The sequence below is a fragment of the Buteo buteo genome, chromosome 6 (genome assembly GCF_964188355.1).
Source record: "Buteo buteo chromosome 6, bButBut1.hap1.1, whole genome shotgun sequence".
Classification (NCBI taxonomy): Eukaryota; Metazoa; Chordata; class Aves; order Accipitriformes; family Accipitridae; genus Buteo; species Buteo buteo.
The window spans coordinates 44,425,591-44,453,409 of NC_134176.1; the positions used below are offsets into that span (position 1 = coordinate 44,425,591).

General features: G+C 46.9%; 1 protein-coding gene across 6 annotated transcripts; it reads right to left on the bottom strand.

Moving 5' to 3' along the window:
* PACSIN3 (protein kinase C and casein kinase substrate in neurons 3) lies at positions 1-24,751 on the bottom strand. Of its 6 annotated transcripts, none has more exons than XM_075030833.1 (11): positions 24,571-24,751; positions 12,447-12,530; positions 10,843-10,943; positions 10,265-10,421; positions 9,253-9,488; positions 8,690-8,845; positions 7,953-8,128; positions 7,004-7,124; positions 6,392-6,528; positions 4,982-5,142; positions 1-3,352 (listed from the first exon to the last, which is right to left on the bottom strand). In XM_075030833.1, the coding sequence occupies exons 3-11, from the start codon at positions 10,894-10,896 to the stop codon at positions 3,237-3,239; spliced, it is 1,314 nt and encodes a 437-aa protein (XP_074886934.1). In that variant the 5' UTR covers positions 10,897-10,943; positions 12,447-12,530; positions 24,571-24,751; the 3' UTR covers positions 1-3,236. The 6 variants fall into 6 exon arrangements, with proteins under 6 accessions (XP_074886934.1, XP_074886938.1, XP_074886935.1 ...); XM_075030837.1 differs by having other exon boundaries at positions 24,559-24,577; XM_075030834.1 differs by lacking the exon at positions 24,571-24,751 and adding an exon at positions 24,261-24,355.
* Between the last annotated feature and the right edge of the window lie 3,068 nt (positions 24,752-27,819).

A 27,819-nucleotide genomic window follows, 5' to 3' on the forward strand; every position in this document is an offset into this window, starting at 1 on the left:
TATACAAGCTTTCCACAAGGAGTGGCTTTATTAAAAAAATAAAACATGACTAGATAATGTTTCCACTGTTGCCCATCAGGCACAGAGGCGCATCTGTATGTTTTTACAGAAGCTATGGGGGAAGTATAGGCTTTGCTGGCCTTCTGGAATTCAGGCAGAGCAATTAGTTCATGTGTGCATCTCTCTGTTCACACACAAAACTTTTGGCACGGATGACAAGTTTCAACTAGAGCCTTTGTGGTTAACAAAACCTCATTTACTTCTATGGAAAACTACGTCTCCAGGCAGAGCTATTAGTTTAATATAAGATCATTAGATGTGTTTGGGTTTTTTTTTCCTCTCCAGATGGTTCTTTACTACACAGGCTCTCTTTTACTAATCCATTTGGTTTTGGGTAGCCAGGACTAAGTGCCATGCCAAAATTTGAGGTACAGTCCAGCCAAGCAATTCTTCGTTCTCAGTGCGTTGTCTCTTGTCCATTACTTCAGCTCTTGGCACGAATTTCTGATGTGCAAACATTCCTTTAGGGGACTTGTTCACATAAGCTGCAGTATGTCACTATTTCTGGAAGCCTTCAAGTAGCTCATTATGATCAGGTGGTCGTGTTTTCCTAGGACAAACAAGTCTGTTCAGACTTTGTCCTGTGGAATTTCAGGTTGTTTGTACTGTAATCAGAGGTCCTGTCTGCTGGACATTTGTGTCCTCATAGCAGGTTCTGGCCACACCTCACTCCATCCCTAATTATAGCCTGACTAGAACGCTGAAGAAGAATTGAAGTCAAGCCTCCATGTTATCCTTCATAACTCCCTTCTACAATTTTTTGACCTTACACAAAAGGCTAGCATTAGTGTTTGAAAATATCCAGGTAAATTTCAGTATTCATTATAGCACATTTCAGGTAATTTTATCCCTGACTGTTTTTGTCTCTGTTATCTCACAAGCCTGGCAAGTGCGCTCTCTTCACGTTCATGTGCGTTAGGACAAAGCAACAACAAATCATTCAGTTGTGGGTCAGCAAGTGGAACACTTGTAATTGCAGTACAACACTGATGATACTTTCCCTAGGACATACTACTGAAAGCAGAGACTAGATCTTTAAATAAATCCAAGTACTTGTACACCAACACCTCTAATTACATGGCATAAGCTTAGAGGTTTCTTCAAATATTGGACCTAGAATAATAGGTAAATTCATAGTTAAATCCAGGTGTTTTAAATGTCTGTTGCTTAGATCTTTAACTGCCTTTTGGGAATACTTTTTCTTTTCTTGAGAAAGGACATTACTGATTCAGAACAAAATGCTTTTCCCTTGTTCTTTTGGTTTGCACCCCTCTCCCCCCATTCATAAAGTACAGTGCTAGGGATACTTCGAGCAAGACCTCTCATGAGCTGATGCATTTCTGTGGTCTCACAAAAGCGCTAAACAGCATTAGTCTCAGATCTCTTTGTCCGTGACAGACTACATTTCAAGGCATTCAGCGTGCTGTAAAAAGTTTAACTTCTGCTCTGTCTGACAGGCAGGCAACAAGATGTTTGTGATGCTTTATCTTTTGTAAGTCAGCAGTGTTTTAATCTGTCCATCCCTACCTCCTTTTCAGTCTACACTTGTTAAACATCCATTTTGGTTCAACTAGCTGGTGTTAATTCTGTGGTCGTTTAATCCCAAATGGTCTCCTATGACTTCAGACTTCTTTATCTGTATTACCCCTTTTCCAAACCACAGTTCACCCCAGTGTGGCTGGTGGAGGCTTTGACTGAGTTTTGTGAGTCTGACTTAACCAAGTTCCTCACATGTGCTAACCCAGAATAAGAATTTCACTACAGCAGGCTACTACAAACTCACCATGCCTCTCAACAACAGTTTCAAACAGATGTAGTAAGTATACCATTTTAAAACAATTGTTTATTTTTCTTTTGTTTTTCCAAAAAAGGTAGCTTTTGGGGTGTTTGTTCCCTCAAGCTCTTAGGCTTATCCTATATGGAACATGTCCATCAGTCCTCACGTTTGAATATGCAGAGCACTAGGATAAGGACCCCACTTTGTCTCAGCAGCCTCAGAGGCTTTCAAGGGCAGAAAGACAGGCTATATAGAGGTCTGATAGGTCCTCCCTGCTGAATGGCACTTAGCAACTGGGCATAAGTACACCTGCAGCAATTCAGGACCAGAAGAATTTTCCCTCTATAGCTAATGTTGTGCCAGCCAGTAGGTAGCTTCCACACTCTGCTACCCTTTAATCACAGTGTGGGGGTCTTTGGCAAAGCAGGGAGTGCACTTCTAGCATGTGTAAGTCAAGAATATGTAGGAGAAGGAAAAAGAGGGTCTCTGCTGTGCAGTGTTCATGAAGAAGAGAGGTATAGCCAAAACAATCTAGAAGCATTAGAAACCCCAACACATACTAGTCCATTTAGGGGTCCTAAGCAGAACAGGAGTGGAATGTCACTCTTTTTGTTAATACCAGCCTTCACTGTGTGTCAAGGCCTATTCTAGCTCAAGGAATGTTCAGTCAACTCCGACCTGCTGCCAGATAGTTCTGTTCATGACTTGTTAACCTGAACAGCCACATCATGCAAGACAGAAGCCTCTTTCTCCTGTCCCCAAGCTATACTATCATTCATTCCTGGTGTTAGCTCAATAAATCTGAGGGCAGTGGGAAGGTACATCCAGGCTGTTGAAGCTGTATCACTTATACCAGCTGCCTTAACAGGGGAGCCAACAAGCCTGCAGGTGAATGATAGTGAAAACTTCTGAAAGATGGGGGAGAATAAATAGATTTCTGCCAGTCAGCTTGATTGAGCCAAAAAGGGGAAGCAATACTAGAAGTTCCCTATTACCCTGCACATCCAAACTTCCCTGAACAGGAAGCCTGGGGGGAGGGCAGACCCCACCACCCTATGGATGCATGTGCATTGAAGCCAAGGAAGTCTGCCTTCTCTGTTTTGAAGAGTTGCATGTGTCACTTATCTCCTTTCACTGAGTGCACATCATGAAGATCTGTTCCCTTCTGCGCTCCTATAGTGCTCACAGTCAGAGAAGTCTTTACTCATCCTTGTTTATTTATTAGAAAATCCCTACAGGTCTAGGCGTTTAAAATGAAGCATTAGTTACATGGAATACGTGCCCTCAAAGTCCAGAAGTTGCTAGATATGCTGCAAAGGTGGATTGGGGCCAGCAGTGACCCAGTGACCTCTGCAGGAGATGCTGGTATGGCTGTGAGACACTAGCAGGGCAGTAGCAATCATGATCCAACCTTCTCAACATAGTTAGCAGGATAGAGTCCAACTTGGCCGGTGAGAAGCCGGCCCTTGCACCAGCCCTGCTCATCTTCCTCACTAATCTTCATTAGTTCTTCACCTAAAAGCAAAAACAGTCATTAGGAAGCAGCCTTGAGAAAGGTAGCATGGCATTTTTCCCTGCCTCAGAAGAGTTCATAAAAAGACCTATTGGTCTGAATCACCACACTTTTCTCCCCTTATCACATTCTGTATCATACTGCACAGTTTAAAGCCAGAGTTACTGACCTCTTCAGTATCTGTTCTCAGCACCATCCCCTAGGCCAAGGAACTTAGAGACAGACCTTCACTTCTGCTGTTCAACATCAGAAATATTTTTGTGCCCTGTATTTCTGCCTGCTTTCCTCCCCGCTAGAGGAACATGCTTAAAGCCAGACAGATCAGAACAATCTCAAGAGATTTCTTTCTTAGTGGCTCCTCTGTAGCAAGGTGGGAAGGAAATGTAAGAGGCTGCTAAGCTCTGGCTGTTAGGACCCAAAATGACTATGCCATGATGGGAGTGTCTGGTTTGGCCAGCAAGGCATAGAATCAACTCATTTCTCAGACTATGACCAGGAAAGGCTTTTAACATTTCCACATCTACTTTGGGAAAGGGCAGAAAGGTCCCCTTCTCTACCAGTACAAGGTCATACTACTGCCAGAGAGGGAGGTCTGACTGCATCAATAGGCACACCCCACACTGGCAGAGGCTCAGAAAAGAACATCATATGCTGTTAAGCTTAAGCCCTACTGGTGCATGTTGCACAGAGCAGATTCAAAAAGGGGATGACTAAAGCTAACCAGTCATGCCTCATTATAGCTGCTGGGTGGAAAAAGAGAGCAAAGAGTCAAGTTCTAGAGCATGCATATTGTAAGATATTTTAAAGCAACAAGTTAGTGTTAGGAAGTTTACCAGTATGGTAATGCTGCAGCATAGATACTGGCCTCAGGCACAAGCCCCTGCTACTGAAGGACCTCAGTACCTTTTAAAAACAGGTGTATTTTGGACATGTATAGCACAGAGATACCATGTAAGACTCAAAACAAGCAAGATAAGATACACTCTCAAGATCCAGATGTCCTCTTGGAGCTGGAGAAGATGTCACATGCAAACTAAATTTAACTGAAGGAAGAAAAGGGGAAGGGTCTGTTTGCTCCAGCATTCTCTCTCACTCAATCCTCTGCTGTGAGCCAGGATCTCCACTCTCAAGATACCCATTTTGAGCAACAGTTTGCATAGCTGTTTTTTGTCAGTTGAACTCTGCTTTCAGTAGTGCATGTCAGTCAGCTGAGCTTTCTCCCAAAACATTTATCTTCTGGTTACATCAAAGGACAATCCAGACCACCTATATAATTTCCGTATCAATGGCACAAGGGAGGAGCATTTAATAAAGTCTCAAGATACAACGCAGAATAAATGCCTTAGGAGGCAGGAAGGATCTGTTTTACCACTTGGGGTCTGCTCACCCTACCCTGTGACCAAGGCCTAGGCAGTCTCTTTTTATGTGGCCTTACTGTCCCTTAGTCTAGAACAAGTTGGACTTCCCAGTGTATCATCCACCTCAGAGGAGCTGGCAATGGGTCAGGCCAGGGGAAGAAGAATAAGTATCAGTTTTTCAAGGGGACATCCAGTTCTTAAAGAGTGTTTCCATCATTCAGTCAGCCTGAGTGAGGACAACAAAAGGTTAGTAAGAGATTAGTGCTTCTGTACCTGCTTTAAAGCTCAGCTCATCAGCCTCCTGTCCTGTGTAATCATACAGCGCTCGTACCCGTACACCTGGTACCTTTATGTCCTCCTCATGCCCGTTGGCATCCAGGCACTTCTTGGGAGTGTCCTCATCTGACCACTCCGAAATATCTTCCTTCCCTCCGCTTTGTATGTGGAGGGAGAGAGGGGACAAGAAGGTTGTTAGTAGACTCATCTCTCACCCACCTCCTCCTGAATCATGCACCACCCTGACTCCCCCTGAGACTGCTGTGCTATAGAATGAGGTGCAAGAGGCCCAACAGCCAAGTGAGGATGAAGAAGGAGGAGAGATCCCAGGAGATACTAGATATGGTTGAAAGCATCCCAGCATTAGAGCCCTGAGGGCCAGGAGGGTAACTCTTTCTCAAAGTATTTTCACACATGCACATTCTTTGTGACCTCATCCTACTCTAGCAGACCCTCTCACACAAGGCCGGCCAGTCCTAACTGGAGAGCCCAGCTATGTCCAGAGTTATTCCAGCCAAGAATAAGACAGATGGGAAAAGCCATGCCTCCCATCCCAAAGAGATGTCTGGAATGCTGTTTTCCAAGTCAGGAAAAAGAGCAGAGGGGAAGAGCAACAGAGGATAGGCACCTGGAACCCAAAAACCCCTGAAGTGGCTATGTTCTGTACTAACTTCATGTGGGTGGGTGCCCTCAGGCTGTCACAGAAGAGGCTGTTCTGCTCCTCTTGGTAAGAAAACCTGTAGATTGGCAAATAGGGCCCCTGAATCCAATAGACTATGAAATACAGTAATGGCCTTGAGACATCTCTATATTGTGATTCTTTTCTGCCCAGTTCATTTAGGCTAGAGTTCACCTTTTAAAGCAGGATACTACTGGAACTGTAGGACATGAGTCTCTTCAGCCTCTCCCTATTCTCCAGCTTGCTTCCTGGCAAGGGAAGCAGCTACACCCAGACTTGTCAGGTAGTACTGAGCACCATGCCCGGGAGTAGTAAAAAAAAAAAAATAATAAAAAAAACCCAAACAACAAATCTGGTGCCTGCATTTAGGAAACAGTGTAGCTAACTGGCAAAGCTGCCAGTTCCCAACTCTCATCACCCTGACTGGGAGGAAGAATTGGGGAAATGCATGCCAGAATATCACACAGCATTAGTCTGACCAGGCCAAACCTTATCACTAGAAGGATTTTTACAAGGCAGGCACCTTGTGAGGCAGTACATACTAGAAAAAAAAGCAGCTACCCTAAACCCCTTTATCTACCCTGTCTCTTCTAGAGTGGCATGGGCAAGGCCATGGGCAAGAGACAGGAAGTTAAGGAAAAGATCACTCCTATCAATCCAACTCATTCGTGACCCTAGGCAGGACTGTACTTTTCCTAACTTGATGTATCCCAGACTTCAGCCCTTACCTTCGCCTTGTCTGCAGAGGGGTCTGTGAGACAACACCATCCCGTGTAGGCAAAATGCTCGTCAGTGTGACGTCGTCAGCCATCTTGCCACTCTTCTCCTTCTTGGTAATTGCCCGCTGTGTTTCAAGGGACCATTCCTGTTCCGGGAAAAGCAGTAATACCATCAAGCCACTTGGATACAAAAGCTCTGTGCATCTTTTCTGACTAATACAGAAAGACAGAACACCAGGTCATACTTCAGTTGTGGCTAGGCTGGTCAGCCAAATGGCCTTGCTGGCACAGCAGGCTCGCTCCTGTTGAATCCCAATGTGCAACAAGAAGGGCTGTGCAAAAATGATAACAGGAACTCGTCCCAATGCCCTCAGCACCAGCTCCTATTCTTTGACCTTGCAGCTGGATGGCTGGAGTATTTGCAGTTTGACAGGGTTGCATGTGTCTCTCTGGGCACCAGAGAGCTTGCAAGACAACAAAAAAATTTTGGAAGAGCCTAACATCCTGAGCCTGCCAAGCAAAGACATGGTCTTTCCAACACAAGATTAGCAATCCACCAATTTCAGTAAAGCAGCTAAATGTTTGGAAATAGTAATAATAAACTCTAGAATGCTACATCACCTCAAACTGAGGCCAATTCATCGCCATGCCTGGTCCATGAGTATTGCGCCACCACTTCAGATCCTCCTGGTTGTCTGCAGCCATGATGACTTGGTAGAGATCTCGATACAACGCATGAAAGCTACGACCAGGAACAGACAAAACCACCAGTAACCAAGTCCCTCAGCAGTTTCCCAAAAGCCAAGCAGGAAGGAAGAACATAACCTCATGCACAATTACAAAGCATCCAAAGTCCCACAGGATTAAGGATGCTAGAGCAGCAACTGGTTCAGCCCTATGAAAACAGAGCCACCCTTACAGAAGGGTCAGCCTGGCAAACAGGACAGGCTTGTTTGGTGCAGCAGTCACTAACAACTGCTAGCTCTCAGCACAGCTCATCAAGTGAGCATTGAAAGAGCCTGGCACATTCTTAAACAGACAGGAGGTGGCTCAGATTTGTTGCCTCCACCTTAAAAGTATAGGAGCACAGAAGATTTTTGGCTGCACCTATTTCCCCTGTGTAACCCCTACTTAAGGGCAACTTACAGTTACCATTATCTCACAAAAGGTCTCTTTACTCAGGGTGTATGGGTGTAATAGTTATAGATACTAGAAGGCAACAGAGCTGCATTCCTCAGACTGGGATTACATATAGCAACATGGAGGCATTTCATAGAATAGAAACACACCCACAGGACAGTACTGGACAGTAGTGGAAGAGGAAGGCTTCAGAGGCAGAAATAATCCTCTCTGGGGAGCCTGACACTGTCCAAGATCTGACACACCAGCACTGGTCAGTCTAAAGGGATGAAATGCCAGTTCTAAGACACACTTGGAAGGGGAAGGAGCAAGACCTGGGAGATGCAAGCAGGCAGTTAGTTCCCTTTCACAGACACCAGAACTGGCACCCCTCCCCAGAGCCCAGGGCACCCCAGGCTGGCAGAATTCCCTCCTGTGTCAGGGCTGGTACCTTTCACTGGTGGAGAGATTGAGATGCTGGTGCAGATTCAGGAACATCTCCTTAAAGAAGCACAATCGCTTGCACTCTGCTTCCTGACAGCCTTCAAACACTTGCTCCATGTCTTCCATGTAGCGGGGATTGTAGCGGTTCAGCTCTTCCAGCATCTTCTCATATTGATCCTTGCACTGTATCAACCCAGGAGGACAGCAATGGTGAGATCTGTTGCCTTGATGTCAAACCAGTGACACTCCCCCTGCTCTGGCTTGGGACTGACAAGTTTTTTCCCCCTGCACTGCTGAACAAGTACACCACAGAAAGACAAAATCCCACAGCTGGTGTCCCAGTCCATTGTTCTCCTAATATTCTTGCAAGTTCCTTGTTCTTCCTTGCCACTCTCTTCCATAGAGGACCTTCCACATTTTCACTCTTGTGGGCAGGCAAACCAGCCACTTTTGGTAGCCAAGTCTTCAGCTCTGTAGCTCCCACCGCCTGCACCAAATCCCCTACTTTTTTTTTTATTTTATTAATTTACTTATAAGTTAGATCTTACCCAACACCAAAGATAGAGAGACCTTAGTCTTAAGTTACTGAAGTCTCAGTCTAACTTCCTAACACCTCAGACAATGGGATGTCACACCTTCTTACAGGCTTCAGCAAGGAGCCATTTCACTGAGTGACATTACAACCAGTGCTTTTTCCTCAAGAGGAGTATCCTTGTGACCCACATCCATGTAACACACACTCACCTTCTCAGCCTCCTGAGCGCACTTCTCTACACGCTCCTGCAACTTGCGTAATTGTTCCTGTGAGACAGATGAGTCTGCCTTGGCATGGTTCTCCCTTGTTTGGGCTGTCTTCTCCTCCTTCCGGGCTGCATGATAGTTTTTCTTGGAAGTCTCTACCTGTAGGAGGAAGATGCAAAGAAAGCCGTGATCCTGACCACGTTGATCTCCATTACTCAGAGAGGGCATGTTAACATTTGATACAGTCAGCAGCAATTGTTTCAGGTCAACCTAATAGGAATGCCAATTTGGCATTTAGTAAACCGTGTTCCAAAGGGAAGAGGTACCTCCGAATGATCTCTTTTTCAGTGCTCACCTGCTGTGCAGGAATACAGAGCCTGTTACCAGAGCCTTCCCACATGGGAAGGAAGCTACAAAACCACCAAGAACAAGAGACCATCAAGACATCCCTCCCTCTCTGACATTCTCTGCTACTGTGACTAAACCCAGTTTGCGCAGTGGCTCTCAGAATCAGGCAGCCAGCTCAACTGCCCTTATCCCTCCTTCCCTATTCACACTTTGCTTACGTCTTTCATCTTCTTCACCCAGGGTTTCTGGGCCTTGCGGAAGCCATCCTCTGCCTCCTTTGTCTCCTTGAAGCCTCCAATCATCTGCTTGTGGTAGGCCTCCTTCTGCCAGGCCTTGATCTTATCTGAGTCTTCACCAGCCAGGTGGTTCCGGACATCTAAGTGAATTTCACTCAGTTTGTCTGCAGCTGTCAGAAAGGCATGCCAGGCCTTCTCCAGAGTACCATACTGTGGACCTGCAGGAACAAGCACCAGAGAGGCTCTTACACCTCCTGCCCACAGAAGGAAATGCAGATTCTTTTCCTCCTACACACATTGGTATGGAGTCACTTCCTTAACTCTCCCCCATCACACAAGTCAGCATTGACTGGTCTCCACACACTACCAACAGGCAGCATCTAGACTGGCTGTTACAGCTGCCTGGACGGGCATTTCTTTTGGGCAGCCTTAGCTGTCCCAGATGGTGCCAGCTAGGAGAAGGTTTCTGTAGAAAATTATCTTCACAGTTCTGGCCTGAGCTTCAGGACACATAGCAACACTAGTTCATGACTTAGGCTAAGCTTCTGCTTCACAGACAGTAGGTCCTTTGGGGCATCTGTCTCACTGTTTCCCATTACTTTTGATAGGCTATCAGTTTGAGCCCACTGTCACTAAATCACAGCATTAGTAGTTATTCTCTGACTGGAGGAGAAGGAGAGACAGCCAAGCCATCCTTAAAAAGGGAGGTCTGCAGCTTGATTTAAGACTTGGACTGCCCAAGGACTTGCCAAACTAAACAAATAGATTATCTTTTTGTAACACCTGATAACGCAGAGAACACCTCTCTTAGCAAATCAGAGGACTGGCTACAAAACCAGATGCACACACACAAAAAAAAGACACCCAAGAAAGTCACCTCATTCCTGGAGAAGCCTGTCCCCCAAGGAAACAGTGTTACCCCAGTAAGAGACAGCACTCAGGGAAGAGAGTGCAATGATTGCTTCCTTTTCCCAGTCCAACCTGCCAACTTTACCTTTCTCCACATTGGTCCTCCATTTACGGGACCACTCTGTTAGCTGCTGGGCATAGTTCTTCTCTATCTTGGCTCGCTCCTGGAAGCAGGAGATTAAGTCATTGCAGAGCCGGTACCCATCATCCACACGCTTCACTGTCCGCCTGTAGTTTCCAGCCTGAAATTTTATACAACATCATCCTTTATACTGTACTGACTTTCATGTTCCTTCAGAACAGACAGCAGCAGGTCAATCATTGCATGGGGAGGGAGCACAGGCCCTTCTGAAGGCAGCTCTGGCACTCTCTCAGGCAGGCACAGCAGTGGAGGGAAGAAGCTGAGATGCTTTGCTTGCCTCTCACAGCTCAGATCAGTGTCAGCTGAACAAGGAACTCTCACTCCACAGCATCTGTGGAGGAAAGGGTCACCTCCTCCCTACAGTAACACACAGCATGTTACTGAACCTCCCCACAGTTCCTCCCTTCCACTTCCCAAGAGCAACATGTCACCCAGGAACCTGAAACTCAACCCCCTAATTCCACTGGTGGGAGGTGAGAAGACATTCCTACCTCCCTCACACTCCAATTATCCTTCCTTACCTCCCAGAAACTGCCCCCAGGAGCCTCCCCGCCAGCATCATCTTCTGATGACATCGCCCCCGTTTTCTTGCAGCAGAGAATTTTTGCAGATTTCAGTTAAGCTGAGAAGAGAGAAAAGTGATTTCTAACATAGCACTGGATGAGCCTTTGCAGAGAGCACAGTTCTCCATGACTTTTGGAGCTGGAGAAGCCCAACTTACTGCCCTGCAGGCAAGTACTGGCATCACTGCACCTCCAGCAGCAGATGGCTAGATCCAGCAGGGATGCCCAGGACTGAACCTGCCTCCTCCCACCCTGCAGACAGATGGCCTCCTTGGCAGGCCTGTAGCACATTGGGAAAGGATGTTGTAGAAGACAATCTTGCCAAACCTCAGCTGTACAAATAGCGAATCCAACACCCTTCAGCAGCACCAAACACATCTGCAGAGATTCCTTTCTTAACCAAGGTCCTCAAGAGGGTAGCAAAAGCTACATAAACTGAGGTAGCTAAAGCTATTTGAAGTTTGCCTTGAAAGACCTTCAAATAAGTCTTCTGTCAACGGAGATGACTCCAGCTTCCCAGTATGACTCAGGATTACGGGATTACAACAACTGGCTGGAAGAAAACAAGGCTGAGCAGTCAGCGGGCAGGCATGCCTTGAATGGGGAGGAGCACTATAAACTGCCCACCAGCTGAGCTGGGCTTGAGCAGAACTACAGAAACATGCTGGGGCATACCCAGCCAAATGGCACTGCAGCACACATGCCAGTTACCCAGCAGCACTGCTTCCTTAGAAACATCCCAGTAGAGCTGGTGTTTTCATTACAGTCAACTCTCTCACTGCATTAGGCTCAAAATCTAGGCTAGAAGGTAAAAGGTTCATCTCATCCTCTGTTGTCTCAGAACTTTTGCCCATTCCCCTGTGCTAGTCTGTGCTGCCAGTTTGTTTGTGACATGGTGCAACACTATGAATTCCTTGGGGACAGGCTCAGCGTTACTCTTGTGCAGGAATGAGAGAGGGAGTAATGGAAAAAGGCCCAAGCCCAGTCACTCGCACACAAACCCACTCCATTCTAGGCAAGCCTGGGTTAATGCAGCATAGATGTCCTTTGCTGCCACTTCTCCTCTTGCACATTCCTAGTTATAAAAAGCTTCCCTCACACCCCAGAGAGGTATCTGCTCATTCTGCCAGCCCACAGAGCACACAGCAGAGATGAAGAAGATTAGGTCGAGTCCACATCTCCCACCTCCTGCAAATCCTTCTCAGTGGCACGAGCCACGCCGTGAAGCACCCCAACATAGAGTGCAGGAATTTCCTACACTTCTTCTGGAAACAGTTTGGCTCTGTTTCCCAGTCTCATCCCATGCAGAATGTCCGAAGTACATCAATGCCGTTCCTCTGGGTTTCTCCAGAAGGCTGAAAGTGCTGAACTCCAGTCACTGAAGCAAGTTGTTAAATGGGACGTGACACTCAGGTACACGAACCTTGAAACCTGAAGAATACCTCCACCCATGCCACCAGCTGTCCCTGTCCTCCCTCCCTACCATTTGTCAGTAGGCTGCAAAGCTATCTTATGTGCCTCCAGGGCACGCAACTCTACTCTTATCCCCAGTAACTACATACCTGAAAGCTGAAAGCGAGATGCCACAGGGGAGCAGTGGGCAGCAGGCAAGTATGTCCCAAGCTCTTCAAACTCTGTGAAAAAGACTGGAGGAGACAGAGATGGGCATGGTTAGACACTGGTGCTCCTTTGCAGGGATGCTGCCTGTTCTGATGCATCACACCCCTAGGGGTGTCCCCCTTCTGCCAGCTCCTAGGAGGGACACCCTCTGATATAGCAGCTGCAGCCACTGTGCCTCCAGGTGTCACGTTCCAACACGTAATAGGGATGCCAAATCCTTGTGTCACAAGATCTAGCCCCAGAGAAAGTTAAAATAGAAACACAGGGGCGGCATGACAGTACTGTTCGGGAAAGGTAGCATCACAACAGCTGAGCAAAGGGAACAGCTTGGGCCAGAAAGGCCTAAAATAAACACACTGCCCAGGCACCATACGTGGGGCCTGGTCCCCCCATCACTGTACAGTGTCCAGTTTAGCAAAACCCACCGCCTCCTCCACACACTGCTGCACGTACTTTTACACATAGCTGGCTTTGGGAGAAAAAGGGAAGGACACACACATACACTTTCTGCAGTCCCTTTTTACTAAAGATGAAGGGGATTTATATACAAGACAAAGGACTTGATACCTCTACACTTAAACAAAAAAAGAGAACCTCACAAGAATGCGTATTCTGTTCTAGAGGCCTAGAGGCCTTTTAGTAGCAGAGCACCTAGCACTGCCCTGGTAGGATGTGGCTCTCTACCAGCAGAGCTTTTTTGTCCCTTGGTTCTGTGAGCTGTCTCCATCACATTCTCAGAAATACTTTGTTCTGCCATTATAGTATAGGTAACTGTCATCAACTTTCCATAGAGGAAAGGGAAGTAAAAGGCCTGCAGAGGCTAAGGGAAGCAAGGGCAGAAAGAGGCATTTTTGTTTACCTCACATTCACTTCCCTGAAGATTTACTTCAATGTCAAAAGTCTATTTACTTAAAAAACAGACAAGCAAAAAAAACTTCTCTGTCACTGATATCCACTTGCCTGAGGCTGGAAGATTAGGGCAACTGAGTTAATACAGCCAAGAGCAGAAACTGCAAAACCTGGAAGTGAGATTTTTAGCCAGACATTAAGACAATTTTTGAGAAGGAATGAAAGAAGGTAGGAAAAGATAAGGAAGGAAAGAAAAGTGGACTGGGTTATTGCAAGCAGACTAGGGACCTTTGGTGAGGAAGGGGTGGGAGGGGAAGAGTTGGGACACTTTTGCATGATCCAGGTCACTGGATAAAAGGTTACAGGTCATCATAAACCTTCTAAGACTTCCCAGTGGTCCCCAGTAAAACCAGACTACACATTCCTGAAATTGCTAAGATTAAAAAACCTTCATGAACAGTTAAGTATACTTAAAACTGCCCCAGACCCTTTCTTTCTTTCTCCTGATGAGACATAGATCAATTAGGTGTGACACATGAAGGCTGTATCACTTTTTCCACACCACACCCCCATCCCCACTTTATCAGGAAGCAATGAATCACAAACATGCCTTCCACCTCTGGTTTCCAATTCAGGCTGACTACACAGTGCTAGAATTTGGGGGTTAATGTGGAAAGCTGTTGTGTGTCAGAGTGTGCTTGTTCATTTGAGGGACAGTCAAGCAAAAACCAAACATATAGAAAAAACCATGAATCCATTCTTTCTGCAGTTCGCACATTAGAATTTGAGTCATATGTACTTATTTTCTCAGGAGTTACAAACCCAAATAACTGGATTTACTATCACTAAGATCAACAGGCTCTGAAATATAATAGTAGCTGTGCTGGATCAGACTAAGGGTTCTCATAGCCTCTGTAGACAGCAGCCAAAAGCAGATACCTTCCCTTGCTTTGAGAACAGAGCAAGCATACATGATGCCTCCCTGCATGCTCTCCAAGCCTCTAACCATTTGTTGACAGGAACTTCCTGAGCTGGTTGTGGCACCTATGAATTTAGTAACACTCAATGGATTTCTCTTCCACTAATTTCTCCAGTCTGCTTTTGAACCCACGTAAGTTTTCAGCATCCACAGTATCATGTGGGAAAGTATCCCACAGCTTAAGGCTATACTGTAGTCATCAGCACAGTAGCTAGGTGGGAGAATACAGTAAAGTAGTATAATATTTCTACAGGCTAATCTCCATGACCTGAGTAGCAGCCAGTCAAGTACATATTTCCATAGCAGTTGTATAGACTTTATAGAAGTCCAGAAAAAAAAAAATCTAGCCTGGTAGAAGCAAAAAGGTCAAAGAACAAGGAGGACCCTTTTCTGCCAGGCTTTTTCTGGACTTCACATACTCCATGAGCCCATGTCAGTCAGCAGATCAAATTGGATCTGCATACAGACATAGGGAAGGTACTTAGTACTGCACACAGGGGCTGAAGAACAGCTGCTGCTGTCACCCTGAGCCCTAGAAGAGCAAATAGATTGCCACTCTACCCCTTCATGCCTAGTTATTCCTGAAACATTGCATGTCTTGTGAGCCACCAAGACCTTGCGACCAGGGAAAACCTGAATTTGCCAGGAAGAACAAATACTTAAGTCATATATCCCAAAGCCCAGAGGTTGTTGTACAGCAAAGTAGAGATGACAGGGCTACCGTGTGGACAGCGTGATAGAGCAAGAGCCACCACATGATTCAGGAGGGCTGGCAGAGCCTGTACAGTATTAGCAATATTGGGTCAACTAGAGTTATATGTGGGTCAGCACCACATACAAGACTCCTTCTGATGCCACTGCCACCTCTGCTAAGAGGAAGCTATCTAGCAAATTATATTTGCAGGGCAAAGGAATGTTTATCCCTGCCTTCCTCTTTCAGCTCTCACAGTTAAGAGCTACTTGAGACCTCACTGCAGCTCCTGCAAGACAAGGTCTCTGAAGAAGGAGAGAGTGACTGCAGCTCTATTCACTTCACACCTTCACAGGATTACGGATGAGGGCATCAGAGACACCACTACAACCAGCAACGTCAGGTAGGTGAACTGAACTACGCATATCAGATTTCTGCAGAACTACAATGCTTTCTGCTAGTACCATTAGAAAAGGTACTCCCCTCCTTCTCCCAAATACCTGCTCTCACTTATGACCAACATAGTTATTAAGTCACACCTGCTATCAACTCCCTATTAAGTTATCCAAAAATGGCTCTTGGTCTTTAGCTGCAGAAAGGTAGAGTGGCTCACAACTGCCTCACTGGTACTGAGCTCCACTCAGGGAAATGTCAAAGGGCTCGTCACGGCAGAGCTGTTTCCACCTTTAACCATGTTGTTAATCTCACCCCTGCTCCAGTCAGTCCCACATCTTTGACCACAGATCCCTGCTCTCAGACCAAGGTGTCAGGCTAAAACCTTCTCTTTCAAAACATGTGTGAATCTGGCAACACACTACAAAGTATGTCTTTTTGTTTCACGTTTGCACAACATGAGTACAATAGGGTCCTGATCCACAAATAAAAATTCTAGACCCAATAGTAATAATCACTCTTCCCCACTTCAGAAACCTTTCCCTAAGGCAGGTAAACCAGAGAGACCCTCTCCCCTCTACACCACACTCCAGTACTTCCAGCCTCCAAATGCCCAAGGCATCACTTCTGTGCATTGCTCGACTGCCTCCTGAGACTCCTTGTAGGCAACTGTTTTCCCAAGTTTGCCAAGAACAAGCCTCTGAACTCTAAAAATGCTCAAAGGGCTGGTGCATGCAGCCCTGCAGGAATTCATCCACAGAAACAGAGCTTGTACATTGCACCAGGCAATGCCTTCTGCCCAACTCGTCTCCCCTTTCCCAAGTGCAACAGCAAATGCTGGATGCAGACACACGTAAGAACAAGTTGACTTATATTTATCTAGTAATAGTAACTGAGGCTTTAGTGGAGGTACATTTTTATTATGGACCGATTTCTATATAGGTGTTAAAGCCAAGTTAAACAAGAATTTTAATCAAGAATGGGCTGCTACTAACTCAGTTCTACCTCAAGACAACAACTAACACCACAAGGCAGCAATGTCAGATTTTTGCAGCCAATTTGCCTGATTCCCAGAGTCACTTTTCTGTATAGCAGGCAGTGGTGGTGAAGGTATTGTTTCCATGGCAGGGCACTTCTGGCGTCGGTTGCAAATAAACATTTCAATCTGAACAATCCAAATACCAAAAGGATGGCAGCCCCCCTCCCCGTACAGAACAACAGATATGAAAAAACTTTTTTTTTTTTTCCCTGTTAACTTGTTGTCAGAATGGAACTAGGGAGCTGGAGCCAGGAGGTTCCACATGACTCCAGCAGTGTAATGAACTGGATTGCTGCTGGTACAGCGGTGCTAGGAAGGTCCCTGATAGAGAGAATAAAATGGGATATGGGACAGGGTGTCCTTTCCAGCCTCACCGTCTCTGGAGGTGCACATCCAATAGGTCTGAACCAGTGACTGTAATGATGCCCAGTAAACATGCTCTCCACTGCTATTATATAGGAGGACTGATATTTGAAGGTGTACTCACCTTTCTGAAGAAGGGCCAGTTCTTCTGTACAGCTAGAGAAGATGCCAAGTAACATGAAGATCCTCCAAAACTTCCCTTAGAGATATTTATCTTATTGCTGTGGTCACACCCTTGGTAGAGTCACCTGACTGGGAAAGGGACTAAGAGCCAGTGTTTCCCAGCCGCTCCCTAAGGACTGAAGACTGCCAGGGCCGCCCAATTCAGTTTCAAGCAAGATTTCAGCTGATTTCTCTAGCCAGGGAGAGGTCAGAGAGACATCAGGCAGAACAGTAACTACACACAAAGGTCACTTCAGCTACATGCAAGCCTGTAGCAGAAGCCTGTCTCCCAGACAATGATTCTCTACAGATCATGTGGCTGTCCACTAGCAAAATTCTCCATGATTATATCAAAGTACTAAAATACAGACAAGATCCTGTTCCACTTAAAGGGCTGACCTCCTGAGTCTACATGCTGCTTCATTACTCTCTCATTTCAGACCACAGCGTCTTTATATTGGTCTTTTTCACATTCAGAACAAGCTAACATACTGAAGACAGACATCCCCCTATGCATTACCCCAAGTTGTTTTCAAAATGTTCATTCAGAATGAAACACTTTCCACATTTATTAGCTATTCCCTGTCAGGTTCTCAGAGGCCAAGACTACAGGACAGGCTCCTACCGACAAATCGCTGCTGATCTAAGGGTTAAGATATCTGACTGACACAGCTTTACCAGGCAGAAATTGTTTCACCAAGAAAAGGAAAAATTCTGCTTTCTTTTCCAGTACGATGTAGGAGATCTTCAGTATTACAGGAACACAGATCTATCCTGGTTAACAAAACAATATGAAACTGTTAATGAAGGAATGTATTGGACTATCAAGGTCTGTGTTATTTTTTCCCCAGTTGGTCTTCCTATGAAAAATTTGATTAACATCTCAAATACCCACAGAGTTAAAGGAGGGAGGAAATCAGTGCTGGACCATGGGGTACCATACTCTAACAGGGCAACAGACCATGTTCATTTGGTACATTCAAGATGGTCGCTGGAATAATCTTGAAATGTATGCTGTGTCTATATATTTAACAGGCAGCTACAAATACGAGCAGTGGTCAGCTTAATAAAAAGACACACATGCAAGCTACCAGGAACAGCACTACACCAGCCTACTTTCTTATAGCCCTGTGAATAACATAGCTCCTGTTCCACACACTAGTCAGCATGCCCACTTCCCAGTTCTCACACTCCCTGTCTTACCCCTTTCTCAGGGCAAGGTTAACCCACGTGGGTGTTGAGAACCTGTAATCTCTACTGTCCCACTCCCTGAGCCTCTTCACTTGCTTGCTTCCATGCTGGGTACTTCCCAGGGTACTTCCTACCCTGCTGCATCAGTCTCTGCAAATAAACACCAAGCTTGCCAGCAAATACATGCAATCAACACTTCCCTTTTATTCAGAAGGGACCCCAAACAACTGGAAGCTATTTCTCCCTAAATCACTAATAAACAGGTGTTTAAAGGACCAGCCAAAGCTATTATACCCCTCCTGAGCAGTCTCAATCTGCACTGAATGCAGATAGTTTTTCCAGGATTTAATCTACATTTCACCTGGTTGTGTTTTTTCTGCACTTGGTGACTGGCGAGACAAGATCAATAGTCCATCCTGTAATACAGTTGCCTATAACTTAGTAAAGGTAACTCATTGCAATAGCAGGCTGAGCCAGTCCACCCACTTCCAACCAGGCTTTGAGTAAAGAAGTTTGTTTTGTTCAGATATTCATGTGAACAGCAGTGATCCAAACAGAACAAGACGCCCCAGCCTCATTCAATCCTGAGCAAAGAAGAGAGAAATAATGGAAGGTGGTGATCAGGGGTGTTTCCTGTGTTTGGGAAAAAAAAAAACCCCAAAACAAAAAAAGCAAACTCCTGTAAGTCCCTGTCAATGGAATATTCTCCTTCTGTGATTGAATCACCTTGCAACCCCCAGAGCAGGGATCAAGTTTACTTGAATGCATTAAGTCTTAAGGAAGCAGACTGCAATCAATGCAATCAAGCAACCTTTAGAGGAGCCACAAGCCAGTAAGCTCCATTCTAACAGTGAGCTTCTGGTGGTTTCTTGATTCACTGGACTGCACAGTAGCCAGATGCCTCCAATCAGCCTTCTCAGCCCCCTCCCCCCATTTGGAAGTCACAGTAGTTTTTTAACCCAGCTGCAGTTCTGCAACTTCTGGCTTCACTTTACCAATAGTTATCTTTTCCATTAGCTGTCTTTTCAGGAAGGGGGAATGGGAGATAGCATTGGCAAGTATTTTGTCATTCAGACCAACTGTGTGGCAATTATATGGCCAGTGAATTCAAAGTACTGCATTTATCTCTAGTTCCATCAAAGAGGTTTCTGGTTTTACTTGGTAAAAGCTGATTAACTAGAAGTGTTTATTATGTGAATACTTTTCAAAATATTCACATAATGCAGAAAAGAACCTGAGAGAAGATCATCATCAAGGCATTCCTGAAGTTCATCCAGTTCCCTGCACAGTTCGAGTCCCAAACAGGCTGTAGAAGGGAGTACAACCAACTTTTTGAAGTAAGAGCTGAATAAGGTACGATTGAGTGCTAGGACATCTCTTGCAGTAAAGGAGAAGAATGAGGTAAAGCATCGCACCCATTGCTTCTGTTCCACATTGTGGTCAGTTCCTCCACTTTGATGGCAAGGCTCTTTTTTCCCCTTTTCTCATCAGACCTAGGTTTACTCAATTGCTTCCTCGCAGCAAAATCTAAACAACATAAAGAACAACTGCAACTGTAAGGCAGACTTCAGTACCACATGAACTGGCAGGACTATAGACCAGCTTGTACACAGAGTCATTTTGCACAGTCTTTTTATGGGACCAGGCATGTAAAAAGAAAGCATCGCTTGCTCTGTGGATTGGAGAGAACATTCAGGAACTTAGATTCCCTTCTGAGCATCTCCTGGTTCAAGAAGAGTTTGGCAGATTCAATCACTTTGTAGGCACCCCATTCCTAAAGATACTCACATGCCTTTCTGACCTATTTCCAAGAGATACACACAGATAACAAGGTTGAAGTAGGGCAGCCATTAGGAACCAGCCTGTGCCACAGATATTCATACTTCACACATTCTTCTTGAAGTTCATTATCATGTAATGATAATGGAGCAACTTTTATCTACTTTCATACTACCTGCAAAGAATCTGCTCTTTGGTATCAGTAGCGCCTCTTCAAATCAATTTTTGGATCGCAAGCTGAAGCGCAGGACTATTAATATGAAGTACTTCATATCCCAGGCATTATCCACAAGACTCCAGGAGAACACAAGCAAATGGGACAGTCAGCCCAAAGGGCACACATAATGGAATGGATTTTAACTGTTCAGTACCACTGGAATGTCATTTGCTTTCTCAGCCCATTGGCCAAAGCAATGATCCCAGTTTCTGATCCTCAGGACAACCTGACACACAAGGAAAGAACACTGGGAGGCTTTTCAGAAAACAAAAGAACGAACAGAGCAATCCAGTGGGCTTTATTTCCCCCCAGTGGTTTCCTGAAGCAGCTCTTATCCCACAGCTCAAGATCCTAGTTTTTTGCTTGCATTGGGGTGGAAGCCTGCTGGTGTCAAAAGCAAGCTTTCACACAGGTTTCCACAGATCAGCAGCCCTAGTACAAGGAAGAGCTGACTGAAAACACCAAGAAGCAAAAATAAATATCTAGAATCATTCAAGAAGTGAAATATACTGCATCTTCTCCTAATCCGCCATGAAAGCTTCTTGCCCATGTCAGAGACAAGGCAGCGAGCCTACTTCGGAGCTCTATACAGCAGTGCTGCAGCTGACACAGCTCAGCGCTCTCAGGAGCTGGAGAGGTTTGGCTCAGCAGCAGGGATACTAAAGGAGAGGAAGAAGTTGCTGCTAACAGACAGTCACCAACAGGCGACTGAAAAGACTGACCATGTCGCCAGCAGCCCAGGAGGAAAGTACCATATCTTCCTGCAAACAGAAGAGACACAGCTTGGGCAAGCTCATAGCATGGACAGGACTGAGGAGGCTGAAGAGTTGCTAACACTATTAGTTGCAGGTTGTCTGCAGCAATTCTAACTCCTCTAGCCTGGAAAAATTTACTGACAGGTTGCAATAAACAGAGTCCTACCATAGTCACCTACTAAGAGAGCATAAAATCCCCCACAAGCCTGATGCCTCTGGATCCAGGCCCCCGGTACCATGGAGATCTCTCACATGCCTCTTCAACAAACTACAATGCCTAGTGACAACCACTAGATTTAACACACAAATTCTAACTATCACAAGTCTGAAAGGCTCCTTCCCATCCTGCCATTCATAGGGGCGAGAAACCACTGAAGGCTGAAATATGATTAGGATGCCAGTCACACATATTGTCTTATAGCAGTGCCCAGCTTCAGCCCACATTTCAGCTTAAAGGAACATGAAACTCATGTACCAGTCACTGAAACAAAGCTTGATAGTTACAGCAGAGGATGCACCAGGCTCTTTGCATTGACATTACACTTTGTTCTGCCAGAAAAACTTGTGCCCAGTCAGTCAGAGTGCATTTGGATGTTACAGTGGTCAGTCACCATGCCGCAAGGTAGCAGCAAAAAGCTACCTCTTGAACAGCTTCTCAACTGCTCCAAGGATGCAAAGTTCTTTTGTTATTCTTCGAAGAGCAAAATCCCATATTCTTCCTGAAAACTTCCAGATACAGCAGTCACTGTTTTCTGTCCCACTCACTAAGGCCTTAGACTAAGATATTAAGGCTTTTTTTTTTTTATCTATCTGACACAGTTCCCCATCACACAGTACCCTCTACACCCATCATGCTGAGTAACAAGCGATAAAATAGGTTGCCTGATCAGAAAGTCTGTTTTAAAAAGATAAGAGTCCCTCAAAGGGCTTAAACAGTTCTCCTATTGTTTAGGCATTTCCCCATGAACTCTCAAGAGCAGCCCAAATTCACACATCACTGATCAGCTGATGGCAAAAATAGAGGCAGTTTATTAATGCTCCCTGATCAAGAGCATAGCTTTTTCCACTCAGGCTACAGGCAGATACTTTTAGCTTTTGAGGTCCCCAGTTCAATCTCTGGATGCCAGCCATGACACAGACCAAATAGTTCAAACAACAACTGAATAATCTCCAGCCCTCAAGATGGCCAGAATAAAGAATATACAGTATTTGCCATGCTCAGTGATATCACACAAGTTCTAACAGAAGCTCATGTTGCCCCTGCTGCGGTGACCATGTTCTCACAGTTTTGCGGTCACTATATTGTTGAAATAAAAAAGAGATATATCTGTGCATATATATTTATTTATATTTTTTTTGGAAACTCATGATCATCCAGGGAAAGCCCAGAAGATTCAGGCTAGCTCTTGTATAATCCACAATAACCTAAAATGACTAAAAGCACCACTCATTGTCCTGTGAAGAAATTAATTTGGGTCTATAAGATTTTCAGGCTTTTATGACTTGGTTACGCACACAGTCTGCCAAGGACCTGCGGCATTTTGGCACAGTCCTGTTACACACAATCCTTATTCACTCACTGACATTTGATAATGGAGTTCCAGGTGGGCAGTTGTTCTCAAGCCTATACATAGCTGACATGCTGAAGTTACTGCTTTTTACAGCTTCAGAAGAAGACAATCTTCACTTGAACAAGTGCAGGCAAGCCAGAGAAGCTCAAACTCGGGTCAAAAGAAACAAAAAAAGTGCCAATAAAGCAATACAATACAGCAGGCACAGAATAGGGAAAGCAGCAAGCAGCTGATCCTGTTCACACATTCATTCTGTTCCAAGCTGCAACTCGAAGGACAATCTAGTAAATATTTTAGGGAACCTCCAGTGAAATACCATTAATAACACAAAACACTGTCAAAGCAGAACAGACTCTGTCTCACACAGAGCACATTGTGCACTTCACAGAAAGGTGAATCCTTGCCCGAAAGAATGTGCCCAGTTATGCAATGCGCAGGGAGAAGCTCCACTTCGACTCCACCCAGAGACCAGCTCACACCTGGAGCGAGGAGTATCTGGACCCTGTCATTTTAGCCCACACGCTGCAGTTGTGCATTCTGCTCCCATTACGCACCAAGAATGACTTGAGTCGTCGTAAGGCTTAGTGACTTCTCAGTGACATTTGAATTCCAGGGTGGAGTGGGACGCTCTGCTAGGATTCTGTACTGCAATCAATTACCATCATATCAGAAATTCCTTTCTGCGAATTAGACCGGTGGTTGATCTGAAGGGGAGAGAGGCTCACCTCCCGTTTCAGGAAGTAGGGAACACCAGTTGGTTAAGGAGGGTTAAAGAGTGAACGAAAAGGCCAGACTGCTTCCTAGGGCCAGGAGCAAATGTCCGGAGGTGGTCACCTAACCTCCCCTTCACCACCAAGCTCCGAGCCTTCTGCAAGCCTGAAGAACTGAAGCAAGCAAAGAACACATAGTTGGCACAGAAAGTGGTGAAACTGGTTAATGCGTTTGGGCCACGCTACCTTGACTTATCGATAGCTTCGCAGAGATCGCGGATCCCTCCTCCCGCGCGCAGTGACAAATCATAGACTGTCTTCTCAAGCACTGGATGTTCAGGCCCACTAATACCCTTCGTGTTCATCAGCTTTTTCCTGCCCTGCGCCGGAGAGGACACGGTAACCCCAGCAGACTGCCAGGGGCCAGGCGACAACCGCCACAAGCAGCACCCTTTTGGCCTGCCCCAAACCCCGTTCTCCCCTCCCTCGCACCAAGACTGCTGCCGCCAGCCAGAAGGGAGAAAAGGACGAGCAAGGCCAGGACCGTCCCGTTTGCCGTCCTCCTCGCTCCGCCCGTCAGCAGCCCCGGCTCGTAGACCGACGACACGGTTCCCCCTAAGACAAGAGGGTGCAGCCCCCCGAGCCTGGGCCCCAGCGAGGCCCCTTCCCCCAGGGGGTCCTGGGAAGCCGCTTTATCCCCCCCCCCCCCGCTCCGCCACAGCGCCCGCGGCTCCGGTTTCAGAGTGGGAAGCGGCTCAACACGGATCCGGCACAAAGGGGCCCCTGTCCCCGCCGCGGAGCGGAGGCGCTGGCTCCGGAGGGGAGGGGGGGGAAGCCTCCGCAGCCCCCAGCGACGGGGCGGCGGCAGGCCGACTGCGGGGAGGCCGGCGGCGGGGCACCTCGTGAAGGTCAGGCCGGCGGCCGGGCTGCAAGGAACGCGGAGGGACGCGGAGCTCTGCCGGGAGCTTCCCCCAGTCCCCCCGTCCCCCCTTCCCACCGCGAACAACCTGCCGGCGCTCGGGGGACCCGCCGCCGCCGCCGCTCCCCCGCGCCCTACCGGGGGTCTCCCATCCGCCTCAAGCCGAACCGCGCCGAGCCGTCTCCCGATCCCCTTCTGCCCACAGGCAGCGCCCGGCCGGGCACCGCCTTCCCCCACCCGCCCCCTTTCCGTGAGGAAACTTTTCCCTCGCAGCTGCCAGCGCCTCCCGAACCGCGCTGCCCGCCGCGGGGAGGCGGCGCGGACGGGGGTCGGGCTCTGCTGCCGGGACCCCCGGCACCCTACGGGGAACAGGTCCGAAAAGCCTCCCGACGAGCAGCGGCGAGCGCCCAGAGCCCGCAGCCCCGGCAGAGGTGACCCCGCCGCTTACCTCGCAGGCGGCGCGGCTCGGCGGGAGGCTCGGCGGGCGGCGGCCACCTGGGCTGAGAGCGAACCGGGCCCTCCCCCTATTTCAGCCGCGGGACACGGGGGTCCCGCCCCGCCTCCAGCAGTTCCGCCCGGCCCGTGCCTTCGGAGCACGCCGGTGGCGGCGGGGCAGCTCCGGCGAGACTCCCGCCTCCCCCTCCGCTCCGCCGGGCTTTTGATCCAATTAACGGGCGGCCGCCGCCGCCGAGCGGGCTCTGCCCAGGCAGGTGGGGCCCGGGGGGGGGGACGGGCTGGGAGGGCAGCGCAGGCTCCCGCCGCGGTTCCCCCTCTACGGCGAGGGCCTGAGGCGCGGGGTGCCGCTTCTAAAAAGCGAGGAGGGGGCTGGGGGTTGTGCTGTACCGGCCAGCTGACCCGCAGGGCCCGGAGCCAGCCTGGTGGTGTGGAGCAGGAAGCCCAGCAGGTTCCCCAAGCCCCAGTCCCGGCCAAGCGGAGAGCTGTGCCCTCGGTTTTGAGCATAGCGTAGGTCACTCTCCATGGGGTTGGAGAGCGGCTTCACCTCTGTTCAGCTTGGCATCCTTCTTTCTCTTTCAGCCAGATCCCGCTAACTCCGTTCGGTCATTCTCTCTTTCCTCTGAAAACCTTTATCTGAATAATCCGGACCTCATCTTCAAGTCCTCGGAGACTCTCAACTGAAACCAGCATTTTTCTAAATGCCAGGGAGTTTGCCTGCCAGAGTTTCCATTTCTAACGCCAGGCCCCGGGTGCGATTCCCCATGACGCTGGGGCAGGGTTTGTACGAGGAGCACTGGGAGGCCTTGCTGGCCCGTCTCCTCTTGACTGCTTCCAAGTGACTTGGGACACGACTCCAAGGACCAGCTGTGGGTTTGCAGTGATGTTTATTCAATTGGTGGAGAAAGGAAAGACTGAGAGCCTTGCAGGAGGAAGAGAGGAAAGAGCATGCTGTAAATCTGTGCTCCCACTTCTCTGGAGCAGTACTGGGATGTTTTCTTTCTCTTTACAACTGCCCCAGGTTTCACAGGAGCCAGAAAAATAACTGTACTGATGCCCTTCAGATACTATGAATTGCTGTGTTGGAAAGTGGACACTGGAAACCATTACACTTAATTTGTTTTAGGGCCAATCGTCTGTTCACTTCTGCCTGTGTGGGATCCCTGGAAGCTGGGCACCCATGACAAGTTGCTGGGTGTGCTGTGACCATGAGCATCCTTTCAAGTGATGCAAGATGCTTATCTTGCCCTCAGAGTTAGTCGTAGTTGAGAGTATAAGCATCAACTTTGTATTTTACTGAAACAAAACCAAACCCAACTCTTTGGCATAGATACTCTCCAATTCAATTCTGAGGTTTTAATTCCATTATCAAATTAATGTATGTTAGTGAAGTACAGAAAAGGCAAACATCTGTCATAGATCAATATTCTATATCCAGCATTTGCCCTATGTTACGTTTCCATGCTGATTTGGATACTGGTATCCCACGCGCTGAGCATCTAAGATAGATGCTTTCCATTTGGGACCTGGCTGCCCCCAATACTGATTGCAAGGTGAGGGTACTACGCTGCATGGCTGCTGCAATCCTTTCCTCCAAGGCTGCAATGGCTTAGGGAAAATGGGGCGCTCAGGTAAACGAGGTCATTACAATAGTGATATTGTTGTTCATTTTCCCGGTGCAGGGCAGCTTAGTAACGGTCATGGGATAGAAGGAGGTCAGATAGCATGATATTTTTACTCTTTTATCTCTTAGGATTATATATTTTTTCCTACTTTTTAGTGGAATATAGGCTTGTTTTCTTATGCACGCCAAACTCAGTTGTTGTAATGGTACTCTTTACATCAGTAGTCAGACTAAAGTAGCCAAAAATATTCACGCTTTGGACAAAGATCCTGGCGACAAGGAGGCAGAATACCTAATAGCATTACAAATAGCACGAAGTTGATCGTCTTAGTCACAATATAGCTTTACCAGACCCAGCGACAAGACAGCTTTATTCTGCAATAGAGAACCACGTCCCATAACTAAGGCAGAGCCTCAACATAATGGCATGTCAGACAAAACACATCATAAAAATAAGCCTAATATCCTGCCCACGCATAATTATACTCCTCTGACTTTGCTGCATACTGTAGTTCAAAGAGTGTAAGACTATAAATACATATAAGAATATTTTTTCAAATTAGTCTTCCTCTGGCTTGCTCAGTGTACCGTACAGACAGCTCAGTGTACAGATGCTGAGCTGTGGCACCCTGGGCCAGTGGCATTTCTTCTGTGCGTGATTTGTGTACTATCTGCTATTCTTGTCCTTAGTGAATAATAATTACAAAAATACCTGGTGATTCTCTAGAGAGAATGCAAACTTGGTGTTAATGACTGATAGAATTACTGTATTTAGCATACTGTGTTCAGCATTGGTGCAGACTCACCTTGAGTACTATGTGCAGTTCTGGGCCCCACAACTTAAGAAGGATGTGAAGGTCCTTGAATGCATCCACAGGAGGGCAACAAAGCTGGTGAAAGGGCTGGAAGGAATGTCCTATGAGGAGTAGCTGAAGACTTTGGGCTTGTCTAGTTTGGAGAAAAGGAGGCTGAGGGGCAACCTCATTGCTCTCTACAGCTTCCTGAGGAGGGGGAGAGGGAGGTGCTGATCTCTTCTCCCTGGTATCCAGTGATATGATGCGTGGGAACAGTTCAGAGCTGCGCCAGGGGAGGTTTAGATTGGACATTAGGAAGCATTTCTTTACCGAGAGGGTGGTCAAACACTGGAACAGGCTTCCTAGAGAGGTGGTCGATGCCCCAAGCCTGTCAGTGTTTAAGGGGCATTTGGACAGTGCCCTTAATACCATGCTTTAACTTTTGGTCAGCCCTCAACTGGTCAGGCAGTTGAACTAGGTGATCATTGTAGGTCCTTTCCAACTGAAATAGTCTAGTCCATTCCATTCCATTCTAAAAAATGCTAACCATGGTAGCTCCAAGATGGAAATGCATAGGTTACTGTGTGTGTGCTCTGCACGGGGACACTACTGCTGGGAGACAAATGGAGTAGGGACAGGAAGTGCACATCTTTGCTGGAGATAACTTGGATAACAGTTTTCAGAGTTTTCTTTGGGATTAATACATAGAACATTGAAATTAATACAAGTCTTTCAATCTCCTTTGAGAAGGTTGGTATCTGGGCCCCTTTTTTCAGTTGCAAGTTTTGAAATGCACCTCTTTTAAAGCATATGAAAATGAAAAGAT

Coding starts and splice junctions, on each gene's coding strand:
- PACSIN3 (XM_075030833.1), bottom strand. CDS start 10,896: ATGTCATCAGAAGATGATGCTGGCGGGGAGGCTCCTGGGGGCAGTTTC. Junction 8,129..8,689: donor GCGCTCAGGAGGCTGAGAAG/GTGAGTGTGTGT, acceptor GGGTTGATACAG/TGCAAGGATCAATATGAGAA. Junction 6,529..7,003: donor TGAATTGGCCTCAGTTTGAG/GTGATGTAGCAT, acceptor TTCCCGGAACAG/GAATGGTCCCTTGAAACACA.